Genomic DNA, 20,644 nt, shown 5'->3' on the forward strand with positions numbered 1-20,644 from the left:
CAGCCAGAGGATGACAAGCCTCAGTATCGGCTTGGTAACATGTGCGTGGAAGGGTTTTAGGGAGGACCAAGGAGGTGGCATCCGTTGTGAGTCTTGAAACCCTGGTTGCAGGAGTGAGGGACAAGCTCCCTGCAGGCAGAGGGAAAAGCACAAAGAAGCTTTCAGGGAGCCCTGGGTGGGGTGCATAAACAATGAATCTTGGAACACTGAAAAAATAAAATTAAATTAAAAAAAAATGTTTATTTAAAAAAATTTTTTTAAATTAATTAATTTAAAAAAATTTAAATTAATTAAATAAGAAAAGATAAAGCAGCTGCTGCAGGTTCAAAAGAGCCTGACCCAGTCAAGTACACTACTTGCATACATATGGGGTAGGGGGGGATGGGGTGGGAAGGGGACCAGGGCTTTTTGGAGCTTAGATTCCTTGTGAGGACTGTGGGAAATCACTGAAGGATTTAAAGTGAGGGCGAAAAGCAGAACTAGTTTTGCACTTTCAAAAAATAAATCTGTCAGTATTTTGAATCAAGATATATGATTATTTTGGTGTGTTTTTTTTGTACTTTTGATTATCTGGAATGATAAGGAAGGGGGGACTGGGACCTCACTATAAATAAAAATGCATATGATCTCCTGATCATGGTGCTGGGGGTTAGTTTAATCTTCTCCACATGAAACTTTGTATCGAAACAGCTAGTAAGTTATGAGATAAACTGATTTACGTTCATTGTCTTGCAAAGTGGTGAATGCCTCATGGAAAATGGTTGAGATCCAGTGGCAGGAGCCAGTCATGAAGTTCTGGAGGAAACCAACAGGTGGAAATGCTACCAGGAGATAGAACTGATACAATCGGGAAGGAGGGAAGAGAGGAGAACCAGGTGCCTGGCTTGCGCAACCGGAAGGATGGTGAGCATACAATAGGTAATATTTATTGAGCACTGACTATGCACTAAATATTCCATGTGTTTTACCCAGATGACCTCCTGTAGTCCTTACAACAACAAATGGTGTGAGCACGCGTCTTTCCACATTTCCAGATGAGGAAACGGAAACAGGGAGCAAGGAGAAGTCGCTTGTCCAAGGCTACGTAATTGGTAAGAAGCAAATTTGGGAGTGGTCCGTTCATAGAGGTCCAAAGGCAGAAAAAGAACATGGACAGAAAGAACCAGAAGGCATCTGTTGGGTGAGGAAAGGAAAAAGCCCAGGGCAAAACCCCGGGAAATTCCAGCATCCCAGGAGTTGGCAAAGAAAGGGACGCGCCTGAGAGAGATGGAGTTGGACCAGCCCAAGGGGTGGAAGAGCTCGGAAGACAATGGTGTGATAGACGCCAAGGACCTGTAGGCTGGGATTGCCACCCGCCTTTTCCAGATGAGGCTGTGCATGCTGGGCCTCGCTGCCGCTCTTCCCCCACATTGTGCTCTGCCCACCGCTCCGGGGCCCCTCGTGATTCTGGCCTTTGGAGGACAGACACATGATTCTGATTTTGATTTTTGGACTCTTGATGAACCAGAAGGATGAGGAATGAAATTCTGGGACTTGGGGATGAATTAAAATTCGATAATTCCCTTATGATAATGCTGGGTGTTCATCTAATTTCCTGTGTACGAACTCTTTGCTGGAAACTGTAATGACTTAGAAGATTATTTAATGGTTTAAATTATATCTCCTCTTTTCTCTCCAGGAAGAACTAGTTAGAAAGTATGGAAGAGGAAAAGCCAAAGACCTCAACTGGGGTCCAATTATTTGGATCTGATTATCCCCCAAACCCTCATTGTTGGTACAGTTAACCCTGGATAGCTTGCAGTGGCAAACTCTGTTGGCGACCTTCACTGTTTGTAATACCTTCTACGGTAACCAACTGGGATATTTTCTCCAGATTAAAATTCAACAAACCATGTGAATTCTCAGATCTCGGCTCTCAGACCACTGGGCGGCCAGACATTTCTTTTCCTTTCCTTGAAACATGTCATCTCAAGAAGATGCTAGATGTCAGTCTTTGTCGTCGCCACAACACTCCTGGGGCCGTTCCTGAGGTCCTCGAGGGTCTTTAATCTCTGATGCCGGGTCACGCTCTGTTCACAAAATGGTCACAGCCACATACAGCTTTTTATATATGCCACATCGACATTTACTTTTCCTTTACACTCTATACTTAAAAGCCTCTTGCAAAAGCCAGCTTGAATACTTGCGTTGTTCATAAAGCTTGGTGCTTGGCCTGTTTTTTGGAAGAATACTGCCTCTCCATCTGAATTTTTCTATTTTTATCCCCCCTGGCCCCCTCTGGCAGTGTTTGCAGCCAACCTCCCAAGTTAGTAGTCATAAAATCATCATAGCCACTGCTCACATCGTCCTTAGCAGAGCTTGTAACTTTATTTGTCCATTTGCTCCTTTGCCTCTTGCTCCCACTGCCTTGAGGATCTAAGGAGACAGGAATGGTGCCTTTTTTCACTCCGCAGTGCAAATTCTATTTGCCATTCAAGCTCAGGGCTTTTTTTCACCACCACACCCTGGGACCTGAGGCAAGGTGGGGAGGTGCGTCCCACAAACATGGCCTCGAGAAAACAAAATGGGAAGGCCATACGTTGTCTCATGAGGCTCCCCAGAGAAGTGCAGTCGTAGGTAGCAGTTTGAGGGAGGGGAGCTGGGTCTGCGAGGCAGAGCTGAGCTGGAAGATTAGACAGAGGATTGGGGTGGAGGATAAAGGGGTCTGTGAACCAGGATGCCCGCCAGCCACTCCCAGCACGGACACAAAAGAGAAGCTGGAGGGATGGGGTCAGGGGTCAAAGAGAGATCAGAATTGGGCGGTTCCAGATAAATTTTGCTAAGGCAGGGTATCCGAGAAGCGATTTCCCTTTTATCAGCCAATCTCCCCATGTTCTGGATCTGCATTTTCTGGCTCATCCCTTTCTCAGAAAGATGTCCTTTGGGAAACCTGAACCAGAGAGGAAAATCTGACCGGTGAAATGCAAACGAAGAGAGCCTTGAGTGAAACTAATTGCCTGTTACTCATTTCGACAGAGAAAGAAGGAAAATCCCGAATGACAGCGGGCAGCTATCAGGGATTCCTAGAAAGAAGATTTCAAAACTCACAGTGAAAATGAGGTATGAACCTCCCGAGATGGTTAAAAGGAAAAGTATTCAAGAAGAATGGGAAGATAAAAAATAGGACTCAAATAAAGCATAACTAGAAGAAATCCAGTCAAAAATGATTTGGAGGAAGAAGGAAAGGGTAGAAATCTGAAGAACTAAACAGGAAGTAGTCTTACTGGAATTCCTTATAAAAAACCTACATAAAAAATGTAAGGAGGAGACTATAACCAACGGCAGATGTAAGGATGGCTTTAATCTATCTGTGAAAAAACAATTCTGCAACAAAATAAGGGATGAGAAAAGCTAGTTTCTAGAGTGAATGAAAGCTTGCAAAAAAACAAAAAACAGAACAAAACAAAAACAAAAAAAACCCCAAAAAACCCAAAACAAGAAAACCCCAACTCTTACAGAATGTAAAAAGGGTCTTTTACATTCTCAGTGAAGAGAAGCAGTACCAGCTCTGCTTTTTTTGGCATTGACATGAATTTTAATGGTATAAAAAATGTAGGACCAGGGGACACCTGGGTGTCTCAGTTAGTTAAACGGTCGACTCTTGGCTCAGGTTGTGATCTCAGGGTAGTGGGATCCAGCCCCTGCATTGGGTTCCATACTCTGCAGGAGTCTGCTTGAGATTCTCTCTCTCCCTCTGCCCATCTCCCCCCTACCCTCCCCCACTTCAAAAAATAAATATATCTTTAAAATTAGGGGTGCCTGAGTGGCTCCGTGGGTTAAGCCTCTGCTTTCAGCTCAGGTCATGGTCCCAGGGTCCTGGGATTGAGTCCCAAATTGGGCTCTCTGCTCAGCGGGGAGCTTGCTTCCCCCTCTCTCTCTCTGCCTGCCTCTCTGCCTACTAGTGATCTCTGCCTGTCAAATAAATAATCAAAATCTTAAAAAAAAAAAAAATATAAAAATAAGGTAAGACCAGGAGGGAAAATTTCTTCCTTTCCACTCTGTGATAACTTAATCTTCTTAATCTTCTTTTGTTATTAGTAATAACCTCATACCCCACAATAGCCTTTTCCATACACTGTTGTATTGAATAATATGTGACTATTTTCTCCTAACACTGTCCTAAATTGGAAAACGGAAATTCTTCATTCTCTTTCTAACTACGTTAGCGCTTTTATCTATGATCAGTTTAGTGTCTCTGCAGCCCAGGTGAAAATTCCTAGAACACATTTCACCCCAGATCAGGAAACAATTATGGGGGATTAAAATGAAAGAGACTTTTCCTCCTCAGAATAATTTTCTTGTCCTTTTTAGATCTTTGCAGACTACATTTTCCCTGCTGCTACTTCATAGCTTGAGTCCTATGTTTTCAGTTATAATGTGGACGAACTCAGACGCTCAGTGTCTGAAGTGTATCTTCATGCCTATGGCGTAACCTTTCCTCTTTCAAACGCCTGTGCACTCTGTCTCTTGTGATTCAGGTTTTTTGACTTTTCATATCCAAGATCTCTGCCATTACTTATGATTTTGATATACAGCTACATATCCCCCACCCACAGTCAACATCCAGTAATGGCAGCTTAGCAAAAGCTCTTCTTCCTCTGTCCTTCTTCACACTTCTTTTATTCGCATAATGCATTGGTGAAGTCTGACCTTTCCTCTTTCAGTGGATCCTTGGCTGTAAAAAAGAATAGCACGTCGATCTCTGTATATACTTCCCTCATCAAACTCTTCCAATCAATATGGCCGTCTCCTTTCTTTGACAGACAGCCTTTTCTATTCAGGCATCTTGAGATAAACAGCAGATGATAGTTTCACTGTTTATAATGGATGGGGCAGCTCGAGAGGTTAAGTCCTCCGAGTGTGTGAGGGCAGGGTTGCCCAGTTAGCTGACGCCAGTGCCTGCTGAGTCGGACAACTTCTATGTGGACCATGTCACTGTTGGGAGTTCCGCTTTCCTAAGAATTGGGTCTTCTCATAATTGAGCATTCTGACTAAATTTTTGATTGGGTCACTTTGCCCAGTTAAGTTTTCCTGTTCTAATGGGTCCTTTTCGCCCCTGTTCTTCAGATAACGGGCGGGAGCTCCTCCAAGGGTGGTAGCCCTTTTTGGATTCCCTGTTGCCGGGAAGCCTTCAAAAAATTCCTGAGAATGTATTTCTTATTTATTATTTCTTCCATTACATGTCTAGGGTTTTAAAGAGACATCATATTATGTTTCATAAAGGGAAGAAGCAAAGTAAAAATAGATTTGGTGGAAGGGAACTGAAATCATCATTAGGATTAAAGTGTCCTATGTGTGATTTGGTCATCCCCTGAGAGGAGAAAGAAAACAATCCATAGCTATAAAAAGATGTTAGCCAATCAAGGAGGGAAGGTGGGCTGGGGATCTCCATGCACGTGGGGAACCTGTGCTCTCTGTCCCATTTTGTGGGGCCCAAGTCACCATAAAGTGGCAAAATGTTCCTTGGAAGCGGGGAGGGGCTTGGGGAGAGAATTGAAGAAAAGGAGGCCACTGGTGCAGAGACCTGGTCATTAGTCCAAAAAGATAGTTTCGTCCAGATAAAGTATAAAAATAGAATGGACGTTGGGGGAGAAAGAACAGACAGAAAGAAACAATGCTGTTAAAATGCTTTATCTAGAAAATGTTAGCTCTCCCTGACTAGTCTTGAAACAACTTGGGGAAAAAAGTCTTTTAAACAAGCTGCTTTGCAGCTCACAAAATCTTTTCCACTTTGTAGCAAGATAATGCGCTTTTACATGAACATTATCAGTTTCCAAACTCTCTTAACTCATGCTACCCTGCTTCCCTCACATCCCAGGAAGTGGGGAGACTGAGACCCAGAAGCACAGCTCAGTGCCTGACCCTCTCACTCCAACCTCCCCTCCCTGTCACCCTTCCCCAAGATTCCCCTTTCCTGTCCCCCACCCCTGCTCCCCGCCCCTCCCCTCCCCTCCTTTTAAAGTGAACCTTCTGTACTGCATTCCCAGAAGACCTTCAGTGGCCTGAAATTCAGCCATAAGCAGACACCTCCCATCTTCCTTCATTTTATTCCCATATTCTCTAAAATAAATCAGCCTAAGGTGGTAACAAACACAAGGTCATTACTCTGCATTCTTTGCTCTTGTGAGTCATACCTAGGAAAACAAGTGTACTTCAATGTCTTTGGACTTAGCTCACTGTCCTTAGTAAGAACTACACTTAGGGAAAGGCAATCAATAAATGTTAAATAATATTAAAACAAAAAATATGCAGGAGTTTTTTGAGCTTCACAGAAAAAAAAGTAAAGACCTTAATTTCCAGGAAAATTATTCTTGTAACCACTCCAAAAGTTGTTTTTTTTTTTCATCAAAAGAACAAATGGAAAAAAGCACAAATGCCAAATAAAACACAACCCTTAGCGTTAAATATATTCTGGAGCTTGTGAAATTAAATTTGCATGTTTAAATGAATCCAAATGCCCCTTTAGAAAAGTAATCCACTTTTCCCCTAATTTTTTTCCCTATGTTGACAACCAGTAATAAATATTCTTTCCTTTCTCACTGCATATTCAGATTTGGGGAAAAAAATTATTATTTGAAAAGAAAGGTACTTTTGTCAGAGAGATAGCTTAGAGAGGGAGGGTTGCATTCTTACTTGTAAGTACGCAGCAGATAGGAATAATAAAATCATCCTTGCATTAAATTTATTCTCAAGAAAGGGACAGTCTAGAACTCCAGGGTGAATACGTGTTTCCTCCCAGAAAATGGCTGAGTCCAAAAAGGAGAACTACAAAATGTGGGAATAATTTTAACTCATTTAATATTTTCATATACAAATAGAATCCAGACCTTCCAATGGCGACATAGTCTACACAATGATCTGTCAACATCCTTTGAGCTTATGTACCCAGAAGGAGTTCTTCATGGTTCCTGTGGCTTTTCCTTCTAGTGGCCCATGTCCATCAGGACGTCAGAAACCGCAGTGTGAAAACTAGACGTTTTACATCCTACTGGTACATGGCAGGGGTATGGGACACACTGACCACATAGGTCACCTACACAATCTTTCTCTCTTTCATCATCGGCCATCTGGTCCCCCGACACCGTAAATCCAATAAGCCAATCGTCTAATTAGAACACCCTGCCCCTTCTTAGCCAATTTCTATCCTTTGTCCCAGCTCCCAAATCCTCTCATCTTTGAAGATCTTTCCCACTATCTTTTAGACCCTCCAGCCAGCCTCCTGCATTCCATGATTATTTCTGGAATCATTTGGTGCCTGGTATGGTCATAGCCCTTGCTCCTTTAGAAATACCCCAGCTTCCCCCAACCACCTGAGTGATTGTTCGCCCGACCCCTCAGTTTTGCTTTTCACCTGGTGACTTTTATTAATCCTCTGCCAGTTTATTGACTTGTGAATACAAAGTCCACTGTACTTGTTCCCTGGAACACATGAAGTACGTAGAATCACTTTGACACCCAGTGGGGGCGTAATGCAGACATGAAATTGAAGGAGTAAAATAATGGAAACTTCCCGCTTTCAGATTTTTAATATGAAAATGACTTTCAAATGAATCATTTTTTGCTACTTTCCTAGGTTAGCCCTCTAACGTTCAGCAGGACATCAAAGGTTTTTATTACAAAGAAGTTGAGAAAGAGCTAAGACACTTGGCTTATTTTTTGTCGTTATAGATGAGGTGCAAAAGAAACCCTTTTCAACTTTATTGAGATATAATTGACATATAACACCATGTAAGTTTAAGGTATAGAAAGTGTTGATTTGATATACATTGATACACTTACAGATGCAAATGCTTACCATTGTAGGGTTAGCTAACACCTCTGTCCTATCACATAATTACCATTTCTTCTTTGTGGCAAGAACATTTAAATCCATACGCTTAGCAACTTTCAAGTACGTAATACAACATTGTCAACTGTAACAACATGGTGTAAATTCTACCTCTCCAAGGTATTCATCCTATAATGGGAAGCTTATACCCTTTGACCAAATCTCCCTATTTCTATTACCACCCCCCAACCCCAACCATTGGTAACCACCATTCCACAAAAAATTCTTAAAAGACAAAAAAAGAAATACACCGTCAATATTGAAATGGAATCATGGAAAGCATTCTGACCACACTTAACCAGACGCAGCCTACTCACTCAAACACAAGCCGCTGGCCTAAGGAAACATGAAGATAGCCATCGTATTTATGGGCAAATGCTAGGAGTTTCTTTTGCCATCTCATTCAAAAACGTGGAAGGAAAGCTTGTCTAGAATAACTACATAGATCTGGTTTAATAAAGTGACTCGATTCTACTCAACTCACTCTCAAGGGGTGTTCTTCTTTCACCCTCACATCAGAGTCTCTTTAGTTCCACATGTCAGAAATTACATAGGATTAAAATTAAAGAGAAAAAGATGGGGAGGCAGCCACTGGCCGACACATTGTTTGGTCTCTCTGAGGTGTGAAATATTATAATTACTCTCCCATTCCAATCTCTATGTCCATATGTGGGGTGCGTGTGTGTGTATGTGTGTGTGTGTGTGTGTGTGTGTGTGTGTGTGTGTGTGTGTGTGTGTGTGTGTGAGACTGACATACCGGTAGAAACACTCAAAGAGGGTATTTAAATTCTGGATAGGGGGTCAAAAACAACACTAAGGAGATAAACCCAAGGGCAATATCGACTAGGAACTTTTGGACATGGACTCTGTTTCTGTAGGTGCTGAATGCTAGAATATCTGTTTCTTTGAAGTGTGCTCGTATGAGAGCTTTGATGAAGAATATCTTGAGATGACCTTAAAGCAGATTCAGAGGGCTGAATAAAACCAGGGCTTCTCAACATAACAAAGTATAAGACATTACCATGTAAGGAGCCATGTTCCCTAAGAGTGGTAAGCACGCTGGTGTTAGGATATAAGGTGGTATATGTGGCTGAATATTTTTTATTTCCAATAGCTTAATGAACACACAATAGTTATGTTCATTTTAACATGTATTAAACTATGATTTCATGTACATTACTTAACCCTCCAAAGTATGGCTTCATGTATACTGCTGCTTACGATAGCAGTAATAGTAAATTGCCTTAAACTTACTCAAGTAAAAGAAATAAGTCATGGGGTGCCTGGATGGCTCAGTAGGTTAAGCATCAGCCTTTGGCTCAGGTCATGATCCTAGGGTCCTGGGTCCGGCTTTGGGCTCTCTGCTCAGCAGGAAGTCTGCTTCTCCCTCTCCCTCTGCACCTCCTCATAGCTCATGCTCTCTCTGGCTCTCCTCGCTCTCTCTCTCTCTCTCAAACAAATAAAGGAAATCCTAAAAGAAAAGAAATTCGTCAGTGAATGGAGAATATTCCGTAAAAAAGGTGGCCCACAAGGATGGCAACATTGTGAAAGACGTTTATGAGTGACTGAGGTCAGGGGAATGCCATGTTAAAGAATTGCACACATTCTCTGAAACTAAAGACTTGCTGTTTTTGGTTTATGGATGAAAGCGTCAAGGAGACATTACATGTTTGTAAAATGCAGGCGGTGAATCTCTCCTGAGTGTCATCTTATTTCCTTCGCTGAATCGACCGTTATATTCTGGGCTGTAGAGGGAAGCTGTGCTGTTGATGACTCCTGGAGGTGTGCAATGTACCACGGAGTAAGGTCTGTAGTGCATGATCTTGCGCAACAGCACGATGGAGTCTCTATGCGATGCCCTATGCAGAGTGAAAATGTCAAACAGGCGACAATATTATGATCGAACCAAGTCTAGTGACATGGAGAGCTTCGCCGAAACTAAACTAGTTTCCCATTCTTCGGGCTATCGTCAAGCAACCTAACGTCTGTTCTTTTTGCTGAGCTAAATGCAACATCTCACGCCAGATTTATTGGCTTGGCAAAGTTGCAAATGTTATTACGCAAAAGTTGAGAAAGAGCAAAGCTGAGGAGTGCTAAAAACAGTACACTTTGCTACTGTGTAGTATCCACATTTGGGGCTCCGGGTGTTTTATTTATAGATATCTATTAATACACAGCAAGAGATACAGAAAGAAATACATAAAAAATAGCTTTATCAAATAGTTTCCAGTATTCAAGTGTCATATCAAAACCAAGAACAGCAATAGCAAACTGTTCTATTGAAGAAAAAAAAAAAAGCCATGTTCTTCAGTCTTCTCTCTTCCCTACCCTTTCCTCTCTGAGGTCTGTGGCTACAAAGAGCCCACACCCTCGGCAATCTTGGAGGGGCAAGGTTCAGGCTGTGGAGGGAAGTGGGATATCCACATGCATTACTTTATCTGGCTTTTTTCACATCCACCTCTCCTACGTCCCAGGCCAGCAATGCTGTAAGTGGAGGAGAGGGAACACAGAGCTTGTAAAACTGGTTTGTTGGGGTTCTTCCTCCCTCTCTTTGCTTCTTGGGAAAACGTCTTGCTGGGCAGTTGTCTGGCCTTTTCTGAGCTTGAGAGGGGTTTCCCCTTCCTCTGGCAGAAGGAAAGGGGGCTGCACCTCCAGTTGGAGATAGAGAGGAAGATGGAAAGGGCAGATCCCACCGCTCCCCCAAAGACACGCAGAGAAGCATAGATGAGACGTATTCATGCCCATAGGCGTCTTGGAAACTCAGGATTCAGAGATGGGGGCAAGACATCCCTTGGAACAATGGGATTCTCCCAGATCTGAAACCCTGTGCATTTACCTTCCAGAGTCCTAGAAGGCCTGGGGTCAGGAGCGGGGGGTGGATTACTGCCCACTTTTTGTATTTATAATTGAAACGCATTCACAGGTGACACACACAGGAGAGGAAGGGAGACTGTGGGAAGGCGTGTGGGCAGTTTTCATTTTGCTTCATGTCTCCACCTGATTGTTGGGAGCTGCTGGCACCCGCAGGGGCAGCCTCGGTCATGTGGGGGCGGCGGGGAGAGGGGCTTCCCTGCTGGAGGGTAACCCAGACTCGACCTGGAGAGACAGGGCGGCGGGGGCGGTCATTTCCGGGGAGGAGCTTAGGACAGGTTGGTCCAGACTGTGACCAGGGTTTTGTCAGAGTTGCCAAGAGGTTAAAGAAGGGGTGAGCGGGATCCTAGGCCACCTTTCTCTCGCTGCGGGGGTGTGGGGTGGGGGTTGGGGGGGAGAGCTTGGGACCTGTGAATGGGACATCAGTTCTTCTGGACTCTTTTTGTGCTCAATGGAGGAGGTCGGGACACACCAGCCAGAGCTGAGGGGGGCAAAGCTGGCTTCCAGCGGGAAGTCACCTCGTTTTAGGGCGAGCTAAGCCCTCCCCAGCCCCCAGGGCTGGGTTGAGGTAAGCCTATGAAGAGGCAGAAGGCCCAGGCAGAGTCCCCCGGGGACTGGGTGGAGGCCTGTTTGGTGTGGGTGTGGGAGGGAGGGTTCCTGCCTCTCCTTCAGCTCCAGCCCTTGCTACGGTGCTTTTTCCAGGGAACAGATCTCCTTATGCACCTGATTCCGCTACTGTTGCTGTCGCCCCCACTGGGACTTGCAGGGAAGGTCCAGGGGCCCCAGGGTGCCCAGGTCCATAGGTTTGGTTCTAGGATGAAATCTGTCCCTTTGATTCTAGAGGTGAGGGGTAAGCAGGCCGGAGGAAGAAATGGTTTGAGGGGATCCTCCTGAGTATTGGAAATGGGTCCGCGTTTGACTACCCCCATCCCTCGCCCACCCTGGGGAGGGAACTGGAGTTAAACAAGGTGAGGAAATGCTGCAAGCGTCTATCTGATGGTGTCCCCAGGTGCTAGGTGTAGACTCGCCTTTTTCCTGCGCAGGGAGGATGCTCTGAGCTTCTCCCCTGGGCCTTACACTCGGCGCACCGCAAGAACTGTGGGAGCCTCGGAAACACGAGGCTACTGGAAAAAGTCAATGTCTTACGGTCCGTTTCGCCTGATAGCACGTTTCACACAGCACGTTCAACTCCACAGTGTTTGCCCACCGCCCCCAGCCCGGACCTCAGGGGGCAGTTCAAGGGCAAAGAGACAGAAATGGCTTTGAAAATGGAAACGCACGATTAAATGGGAGCTATTATCCGATCTCCTCCTTCGGCCGGGCCGTGTCCTCCCTCCCAACACCACCCTCACTTGGTAGCCACCTAACCCCGCACTAGAACACCCCTGCCCCGATTGAAGAAGCCGAGGGGGGAGAACGATTCAGAAGAGGCGTCCCTGCGCGGGGGGCAAGCGGCTGTTGTGAGGGGCACCCCTTTCTCATGGGAGGAGGCGCCCTTCCTTCCCGTTCTTCAGCTCGCATCTTGGGCTGCCTTCCTCCTGCTACCGGGCAGTCTGGGCTTTTCGGTTTTGTTCTCAGAAAACATCAGCCCCTGCAGCTCTTCATCGCCCCCTGGCGTTCCTCTCCCCCTAGGTCTTAAGATTAGAGCTACTGAACGCGGGTTGGGGGCGGGGGCCGTTTCGGGAAGGGCACACAGAATAAAGTTTATAGGGGCTTCTACTCAGTGATATCGAAAGCATTGAGGTATGTGCCTGGAAGGGCTCTCTCTCTCTCTCTCTCTTTCTTTCTTTCTTTTCTTTTCTTTTTTTTTTTTTTAAACGTTCTTTCCTTGCCTTTCCCTCATTGATCTTTTTTACTGTGCGCGCAAAGAGCTCTAGCAAAAAAGACTTGGGGGAGGGGGCTTGGAGTAAGAGACAAGTACCTCGATGTGCCAAAATTATCTGACCCCCAGTGAGTGTTGCGGGGGGTGGGGGAGTGAAGAGGGAGAGCGTTCCTCTGTTTGATCAACACTAAGAAATCGGAGACATAAAAGGAAAAACGAAGTGAACAACAATTAAAAAAAAAAAAAAATCCCCGCGCGCAACAATACAATCTATTTAAACTGTAGCTCATACTTTTCATACCAATGGTATGACTTTTCTGGAGTCCCTCTTCTGATTCTTGAACTCTGGGGCTGGCAGCTTGCAAAAGGGGAAGCAGACCCAAGCGCCGCACGGGCAGGTTTACCAAAGGTCTCTAATGGGTATTTTCTTGTTCTTAGCCCTGCCCCTGAATTGTCAGACGGCGGGCGTCTGCCTCTGAAGTTAGCAGTGATTTCCTTTAGAGCCTGGCCTTATCTCCGGCCGCACGTTGCCTGTTGGTGACTAATAACACAATAACATTGTCTGGGGCTGGAATAAAGTTGGAGCTGTTTACCCCCACTCTATAGGGGTTCAATATAAAAAGGCGGCGGAGAGCTGTCCAAGTCAGACGCGCTTCTGCAGCGGCGCTGGGGCGAGCGCGCACAGGGTCCTCGGTCCGCGCTGCTGTCCCCCACGCCACCGCCGCGTGCGCCCGCAGACCGCTCCCACTGCCGGCCCTCCTGGCAGAAACTTCTTTTTTCTCTCCGTTAAAGAGCACTTGGGCTGAAGGCTCACTTTGAGATCTGAACAACCAGAAGCTCTTTGAGGGACCCGAAGCTATTATTTTTCTTCGTTTTCCTTTGGGTTCAGTTGGGAGGGGAGGACTTTGATTCCCACTCCCTCCCCCTTTTTTTTCAGAATGGATTATTTCCCCATGATTTTCTCTCTGCTGTTTGTGGCTTTCCAAGGAGCTCCAGAAGCAGGTAGGCACGGCGACTTGCAAGTCTCTGAACGTTAATATCGTCTTGTCCTCCTCAATGTTTTTCTCGCTTCTGTTTTCCACTTCTTTTTTATGACTGCAGCTCAGAGAGCAAGTGTCTGGGAATTATTGCTCAAAGCTACTTAAGTTTTCTAGTGGGGGGAAAAAATCCTCTATTGAAAACAATTTCTCCTATAACATTGGGATAACTTAGTGTTATTAATGCATAGAGTATTTTTTTTTTTTTGGTTTTTAAAAATATAACTCAGGGAAAGTAAAGACAAGATATAATGTAGCCGAATGTATATTTGCAGTGTATGTGTCTGTACAGGGGTAATAGGACATAGAGGGACTTATAGATCTTATTTAAATCATGTTTTAATAGTGTGTGAATGTGTAAAATATTTAATTTCAGCTTGAAGCCAAGGAATTTTATTCAAGTCATTCAAGCAATGTATGAGCAGTAAAATCACCTGCATAACAGTCTGTTGAATAACCCTCAGGCGGTTTCAGGGTGAAGCAGATGTTTTCTTTAAAATTTGTCATTATTGACTTTAGGTTTCTTTTGGCAGGTTTTTGGCACCCAAAACACTGTGAGGGCTATTTTCAGTTTTATTCACCTGTTATGGGAGGGGAGCTAAGATAAATCTTGGCTGCCTGAGGATTTAGATAGTACGTGTATATCTGCCCGTTTCCCCCTTCTTAGGGTCAGTGCCCTTTTTTGTGTGGCTTTTCATGACCCTGACTAAAGAGAAAAGATGTCAAGGGAATGAAAATCCTGGAATGTGTCTGATCATTTGAAATGTACAAAATTGGGCAGATAAGCCGCATGGCTAACTTGTCAGTTAAGAGGCCATGCTGCGGTGGGGAAGGGGGACGCGGCGAGTCCCCCACATGCTGTCCTGCTCTGGGGATCCTGCATTCAAAATCCACAGAACCTTGATTAGGTCCCTGAGCTGCTGCTCAGTCTCACCCTAGGTCAACACTTTCTCTAGAGTTTACCACTTGCGATGAATATTGTAGAGCTGGTTTCTCTTCTTTCTCTCCAATCATCCCCTCAGAGCTCTTGAACTCCACCTAATTTCAAGGACTGTATATCACCTGGGCTCCTCCCTGCCCTCTACCAGGTGTGAAGTGGTGGATTCTCCCGCAAACTGCATGGGGAAGTGGCTCGGCACCTAGGAAGAGGCAGGTGGTTCACGTAACTTTAGCACTTTGGTCATCAACCAACTTTAAGCCACTGTCCTATGAAATTGGGCTGTCCTTTTAAATTCCATGCAGAAGCCACCCCAGATTTCTAACAGGCAGCATGGCCACACATTTCTCTGGGAGCTGGCCAGTCGGTCCTCTTTTCAGGTGGCTGTTCCCCCTGCCCGGGTGTAATCTCCCCGAAAGTGGATAAGCCAGTCGGGGTAAAGGTGAAGTCATGTTAAGGAGGGGAAAGATAAAGAGCCCTTTTTGCTCTGTGTTTCTTGTTGAAGGCGGGCTGCATGCTTCACAGGCTTTTATCTGCTCGGCCACATCCCAGGGGACGTGCCCTGCTGACCTGCTTTTTCTCTCCCTAGCGGTCCTGGGCGCGGAGCTCAGCACGGGCTTGGACAGCGGAGGGGAGAAGCCCGCCCCCAGTGCACCCTGGCGGGCCCGCCGGTCCAAGCGCTGCTCCTGCTCCTCCCTGATGGATAAAGAGTGCGTCTACTTCTGCCACCTCGACATCATCTGGGTCAACACTCCCGAGTGAGTCTCTAGAGGGCGTCGTCACCCTAGCTATTCCTTAACTCTGGCTCCTCTGGAGACTAGAGCCCAGGGACGCTAGTTGCTCTGGGAGGGGGGTCCTGGTTTGGATTCTGAAGGTAGCACTTCTGACAACATGAAGGTGCCTCGGGGGTGTGGGGACAGTGCTCCCCCATTCCTGAAAATACAGGGCGGGGTGGTTTTTTGAAACACAGGGGAGGGTCTTCTTGAGGCTCAAAGACGGGGGCAGCATAGATGGAAAAGGCTGATGGCCGGCAGTGCCCTGCCACACACTTCTGAGCGGGGATGTCTTTTGGTGGGATCCGCTTGGGTTTAGGGAATCAGCTGCTGTGGCCAGACGTGGGTTAGTCTAACCCGTGCTACTCCTGGGAGGTAGAAGCGATTGCACAGAGTCACCATCAGTCCCTTCATTTTACTTATAGAAAAGCACAGATCCAAGTTGTGGACATCACTTGTGCAAGAATGAGTTCAGGGCAGAGTCAGATCTGGAACAGAGGTGTCCTGACTCCTCTGTACTCTCCCTTTAGAAAAGCTCATTTCAAGACAGCAATGGCAAGGTCTGTAGATTTCCCTTCTGTCTCCAGAGCGAGGAAGAAAGCAGATTCCCCGTCCTCCTCCGTCCTGAAAATGGGCTCACCCATCGGACAGAGTTGTTAACCAAAACACGGCACACAGTGTCCTGTACGGGGCAACCAGTTGGTAAAGGATGTCCCCAAACCACACAAAATCAAATCAAACAAAAACCGCAAGGAGGTGATACTTCCGAGGAGAGGGCTTTATTCCTTTTAGGGGAGGCTCAAAAGGGACTCTTTGGAATTTACTGGGGAGCCTTCTGGAGAGGAGTCCTTCTATTAGTCATGGTTTCACAGTTGCAGGAGATGTGTGAAATCAGGGGTGAACCGTGCGTGCCGTAGTAGATCCCACCCCCCACCCCCAGGAGGCACTTTTGGCATTATCCTATGACTTGAATTGAAAATAGATTTTCAAAATCATGTGAGTCATGGTTTTGCATCGAAGTCCCTCCCCCGCAGTAGCTGTTAAGTAGATGGAAAGTCAGAAAAGGAAGAAAATAGGAAACAGACACCAAAGCAGAGATGTCATAATCTGAGACAAAAAACAAAGCTGCTTGTGTGGAGAAGAAACCGAAATTTGTTAAGAAGACAAATGAAATTCATTGAATTAGAAAACTGGTTTTCTCCTGGTGGGGTATACACACAGAAGGTCACTGATGGGCCCATGACCCTGACCACTGCCATTCTGGGCTCTCCTACATTGCATGGCTAGGAGCTGTGTGGGGAGCTCCTTGTGTCCCACTGCAATGAGTTTGTGCCATAGACTGCATCATTTCAAAGACTATTACTTCTGCTGATATCTTTTGTTCATCTTTTTTGTTAATAGGCACATTGTTCCCTATGGACTTGGAAGCCCTTCTAGGTCCAAACGATCCTTAAAGGATTTATTTACCACAAAGGCAACAGACCACAGGAAGAGATGTCAGTGTGCCAGCCAAAAAGACAAGAAGTGCTGGACTTTTTGCCAAGCGGGAAAAGAACTCAGGTGAGGCGAAACCCCTTTGCTTCCAGTTTTATGGCCTCCTGACCTTCCCGTCATGATGTCGTCTTTTTGTTTAAGAAAAATTAATAGAGACTTTGTGAGAGCTGAAGGTACCAATGCTGAAATGTTTTGCTCTATCTGTATTTTAACAGGGACCAAGACAGTGTGGAGAAGGGCTGGAATGACCCTAAGAAAGGCAAAGACTGTTTTGGGTTTGGAGAAAAGTGCGTTCATCAGCAGCTGGTGGCAGGAAGAAAAATGAAAAGGTAAGAGACTCCCAAGGACAGCTAGCCCCAGTCACCAGTGCCAATGGGCTGTTCCCCCGGGGTGTTCTCACCTTGATAGGAGAAAGGCTTAGAAGAAAAGAACAAAGACTTTCAGAGTCTATAGATTAAAAAAGAGCAAAGGAATCCCTCTCAAATATTTTTGGAATGCAGACTTTTGCCCACTGTACCCTTGAATGATCTTAAGCACCTGCTATTCCGTCCAAAGCTAGATTTTCCCAACAAGATAGATCTACAGACAGCTTGGTCATTTGGTCATCTATAGTCCTTGCTTTTCCAAGTCAACGCATTTGCCGCTTTCCTCGGGAAATTAACAATCCTTTCAGGGAAAGGGGTTTTTTGTGCTTATTTTCTTTTACTTCATTTTATTTTTAAGTCAGAGTCTCATGTATGATCAAGTTCTTCAAAAAGTAGCAGTTACTCCAGTGGCCAAAGGGGAAAAAATCAAGTCCTTAGGCAGGGAAGGTGAAAATTAGAGCACGCTGTTTGGGAAGGGTTATTTGTTTTTTTAAATAGAGAAGTACATTCCGTAGAGAGCCCATGTCATTCTGAAAAGCTCTCATCTCTTCTAGTCGAGCTGGGGTAGTGAAGAGATGGAGATTAGTGCACACTGTGGGGTTGTGATGGGCAGCTCTAGAGGGATGACCGTTCCAAGTCCAAAAGATTTTGGAATTCATAAGGGGGAGGGAGGAACTCTGCACTTAGAGCTGTCACATGTTCTACATTTCCCTACCCTGCTCCCTGGAAATTTTCCTAGAAATCCAGTGGCAAGAAGTTCTGTGATCAAAGTGTGCTGTGTTGCTTACTGTTAATGTGTGGGACGGGACATCCTGAGCTGTTTGGGATGTCTCGCCGGCCATTGTCGTTTCCATGTTTATAAGGTCTGGCCCCCGATGCTCCCCTCAGATCACAGGATTGCATAAGCCACAGTTCTGTAACTGACTTAGGAATTATTATTATTTTTGTATTTGTTTTGATTCTGTCAATGATTCAGTCACTCTTAGAGTTCCCTTTCTTTTTCCTCCCGAAGGAAAATATTAAACCTGTAAAAAATAGAGATCTATATTTTTTCATTGCTTTACACCGTTTGCTTTGGGCCTATCTATAGGCCTGCTCTCTTTTTGTTCCTTTCGCCCCAAGTTATCTTTAACTGCTCTTGTGTTTAAGAAGACATCCATGGCTACTTGAAACTCATGAGGAGGTAGTTTCTCCACAGAGTCATATGGTGATGGTATTTGGGATGGGGCAACAGAGGAAAACAGAGTATCTCCAGTTTACCTTAAAAATGTACTTTAAAATTGCATTGAATGCCCAATTATCTTCAGATATGACCGTCGCTCCACTCCCCCTCCCCGCATCCCCGGCATAAGTGGGGGCTGCCTTTTCACTTGAGGTTAACCAAGAGTAGCACGTTGTTGTGGTCAGTGGGGAAAGTTCAGGAACCAGACTTAGGTTTGTTTGTGCCAGATTTTAATTTTAGATGCTTCTTTTGCCCAGAAATGATATTTTTTTTTAAATAACATTTGTTTTCTCTTGTCCTGTTTTCATAGGTTGGACGCCATCAGCAACCACATCAAAACAGCTTTTCGTGTCGCAAAGCTGAAGGCGGGGATCTACACAGAGAGGCAAGTGACCCACAACCGAGCACACTGATGGCAGGTCACCAGGGCCCGTGGCCGGCCCACCCGAAAGCTTTCTCCTCCGAGGAGGGAACCCTGTGGCTGATTCTGCACTCTCTCCCCATGGCTGGGATCAGAGCAACAGCATCCTCCCTGCTTTGACCGACCATTTCTTGCTCCAACTGGCAGTGGACCAATGCCCTCGCTCTCATCATTCCAGGGAAGGTTAAGGAGTCCCCCAATGCATCTTCATTTGCCTCCATTGGTGATAACTGCTTTCGTCTCTCCTCGTTTGGGGTGACAAGAGACCACTGAGAAGGCAGAGAAACACACAGTGACTTGTGAATTTGGGTGTCACCATCCAGAGGGAGGACAGGAGATTCCACACATGGTGGAATTTCTGAAGAGGGTCTGAAGGGAGTGTTTGTGTCTCACTCAGGCGCCTGGCACATTTCAGGGAGAAACTCCAAAGTCCATGCAAAGATTTTCTAAGGAATGCACAAATTAAAAACACTCTCGAAGGACACTCAAGTTAAAAAAAAGAAAGAAAGAAAGAAAGAAAAAGACTTTTTTTTTCTTTTTAAATTCACAAAATGCAAAACTAAAAGATACTGCTACTACTGTAAATCAGGATGGGTTTGATGAATCTGAGTCTACCTCACCTCTATTGCACTCTGGTAGAAGTACTCCCCCCCCAAAAAAAGAAGTACTTCCCCACCATTAACTATTGCCCCCCCCCCCCCCGACCCCGCTTGGTCCCTTCCTGCCATCCCCTTCCCCGGAACCTCTGTAGTTCATCTTGGCTTCATAGGTATCTGGTCTACCCTGTCAGTAGTAGATGTAACATTTTCATGGTAATCTACTAGCTCTGATCCATAAGAAAAAAGATCCTTGAAAAAGAAGTTTTCCTTACCTTGATCCTTGGAAACACAATGGTCTAGGGTTGTTTATGAAAGACATTGCAAACTAAATATTCGGTTATGCTTTAAAGCAGTAAAATTATTTTCCTTTATGTAACTGGCTAATGGAAGAGGTTGGATTAAATTTTGATGTACTTATTTTTTTATAGATATTTATATTCAAAACAATTTATTCCTTATATTTACCATGTTAAATATACGTTTGGGCAGGCCATATTGGTCTATGTATTTTTTTTAAATGTATTTCTGAATGAAATTGAGAAAATGCTTTGTTTTGCCTGTCAAGGTAATGACTTTAGAAAATAAATATTTTTTTCCCCTACTGTACTGATCTCAAATGATTTTTGAAATTCCCAAGAAGTGGGCCAAAGTGCTGAAAATTATGAAGGGAAATGATTAAAGTTGTTTTTTTGGGTGGCAATAAGAAGGAAAATAGTCTTGGCTAATCACAAAAGAACTTCATCTGGATCTTAAAAGTTGCCCTTAGATGACATTAAGGTACGAAAACAAAACAAAAACCCAGCTTTAATACCTCTGTCTCTCCCTGGATAGCAGGCTTCTGCTTCCTCTTCCCCCTGAAAACTCTCCAGGGGCTTGCTTCATGCATTAACTTTGCTTAGACTATGAGACAGGATCCCACGGTTAAAGCGGATGGTGTGGTGAGAGGTGCTTTCTCCACATCAACGGGCCGAAGGAAGCAGTGGCAAGATGAGTCCCCAAAACATACTTAATTATACACAGTTCCACACCAGAAAAATGCTTAGATTAAACAGCCGGTTCAGAGCAAGTGAGGGGCACCTCCTAGCTTTTAAAATTTGTTTATAGGGTTTTTTTTGTTTTGTTTTGACTTGTTTTTGGCTCAGATTTAGACTTTTGTTTATTAGGGAGCACTAAGTGCCTTTATATATTACTTGTTTATTAAGTTTATTATTTGCTTATTAAGGAGCACTAAGTACC

At 44.9% G+C, this 20,644-nt stretch overlaps 1 protein-coding gene across 1 annotated transcript; it reads left to right on the forward strand.

Annotated features, from left to right (window-relative positions):
* The first annotated feature begins 13,023 nt into the window (after positions 1-13,023).
* Positions 13,024-20,010, forward strand: EDN1 (endothelin 1). Its single transcript, XM_004753718.3, has 5 exons — positions 13,024-13,562; positions 15,124-15,292; positions 16,709-16,867; positions 17,017-17,130; positions 18,699-20,010. Exons 1-5 carry the CDS (start codon positions 13,499-13,501, stop codon positions 18,799-18,801), a joined length of 609 nt encoding a protein of 202 aa, XP_004753775.1. The 5' UTR covers positions 13,024-13,498; the 3' UTR covers positions 18,802-20,010.
* The last annotated feature ends 634 nt before the right edge of the window (positions 20,011-20,644 follow it).

The sequence above is a fragment of the Mustela putorius genome, unplaced genomic scaffold (assembly GCF_011764305.1).
Source record: "Mustela putorius furo isolate JIRA1106 unplaced genomic scaffold, ASM1176430v1.1 tig00003870_pilon_pilon_pilon, whole genome shotgun sequence".
Taxonomy (NCBI): Eukaryota; Metazoa; Chordata; class Mammalia; order Carnivora; family Mustelidae; genus Mustela; species Mustela putorius.

Excerpts from the sequence above, each read along its gene's own strand:
- EDN1 (XM_004753718.3), top strand. The coding sequence starts at position 13,499 with ATGGATTATTTCCCCATGATTTTCTCTCTGCTGTTTGTGGCTTTCCAA. Across the intron at positions 13,563-15,123 it reads CCAAGGAGCTCCAGAAGCAG|CGGTCCTGGGCGCGGAGCTC; the intron begins GTAGGCACGGCG and ends TTCTCTCCCTAG. Across the intron at positions 16,868-17,016 it reads CAAGCGGGAAAAGAACTCAG|GGACCAAGACAGTGTGGAGA; the intron begins GTGAGGCGAAAC and ends GTATTTTAACAG.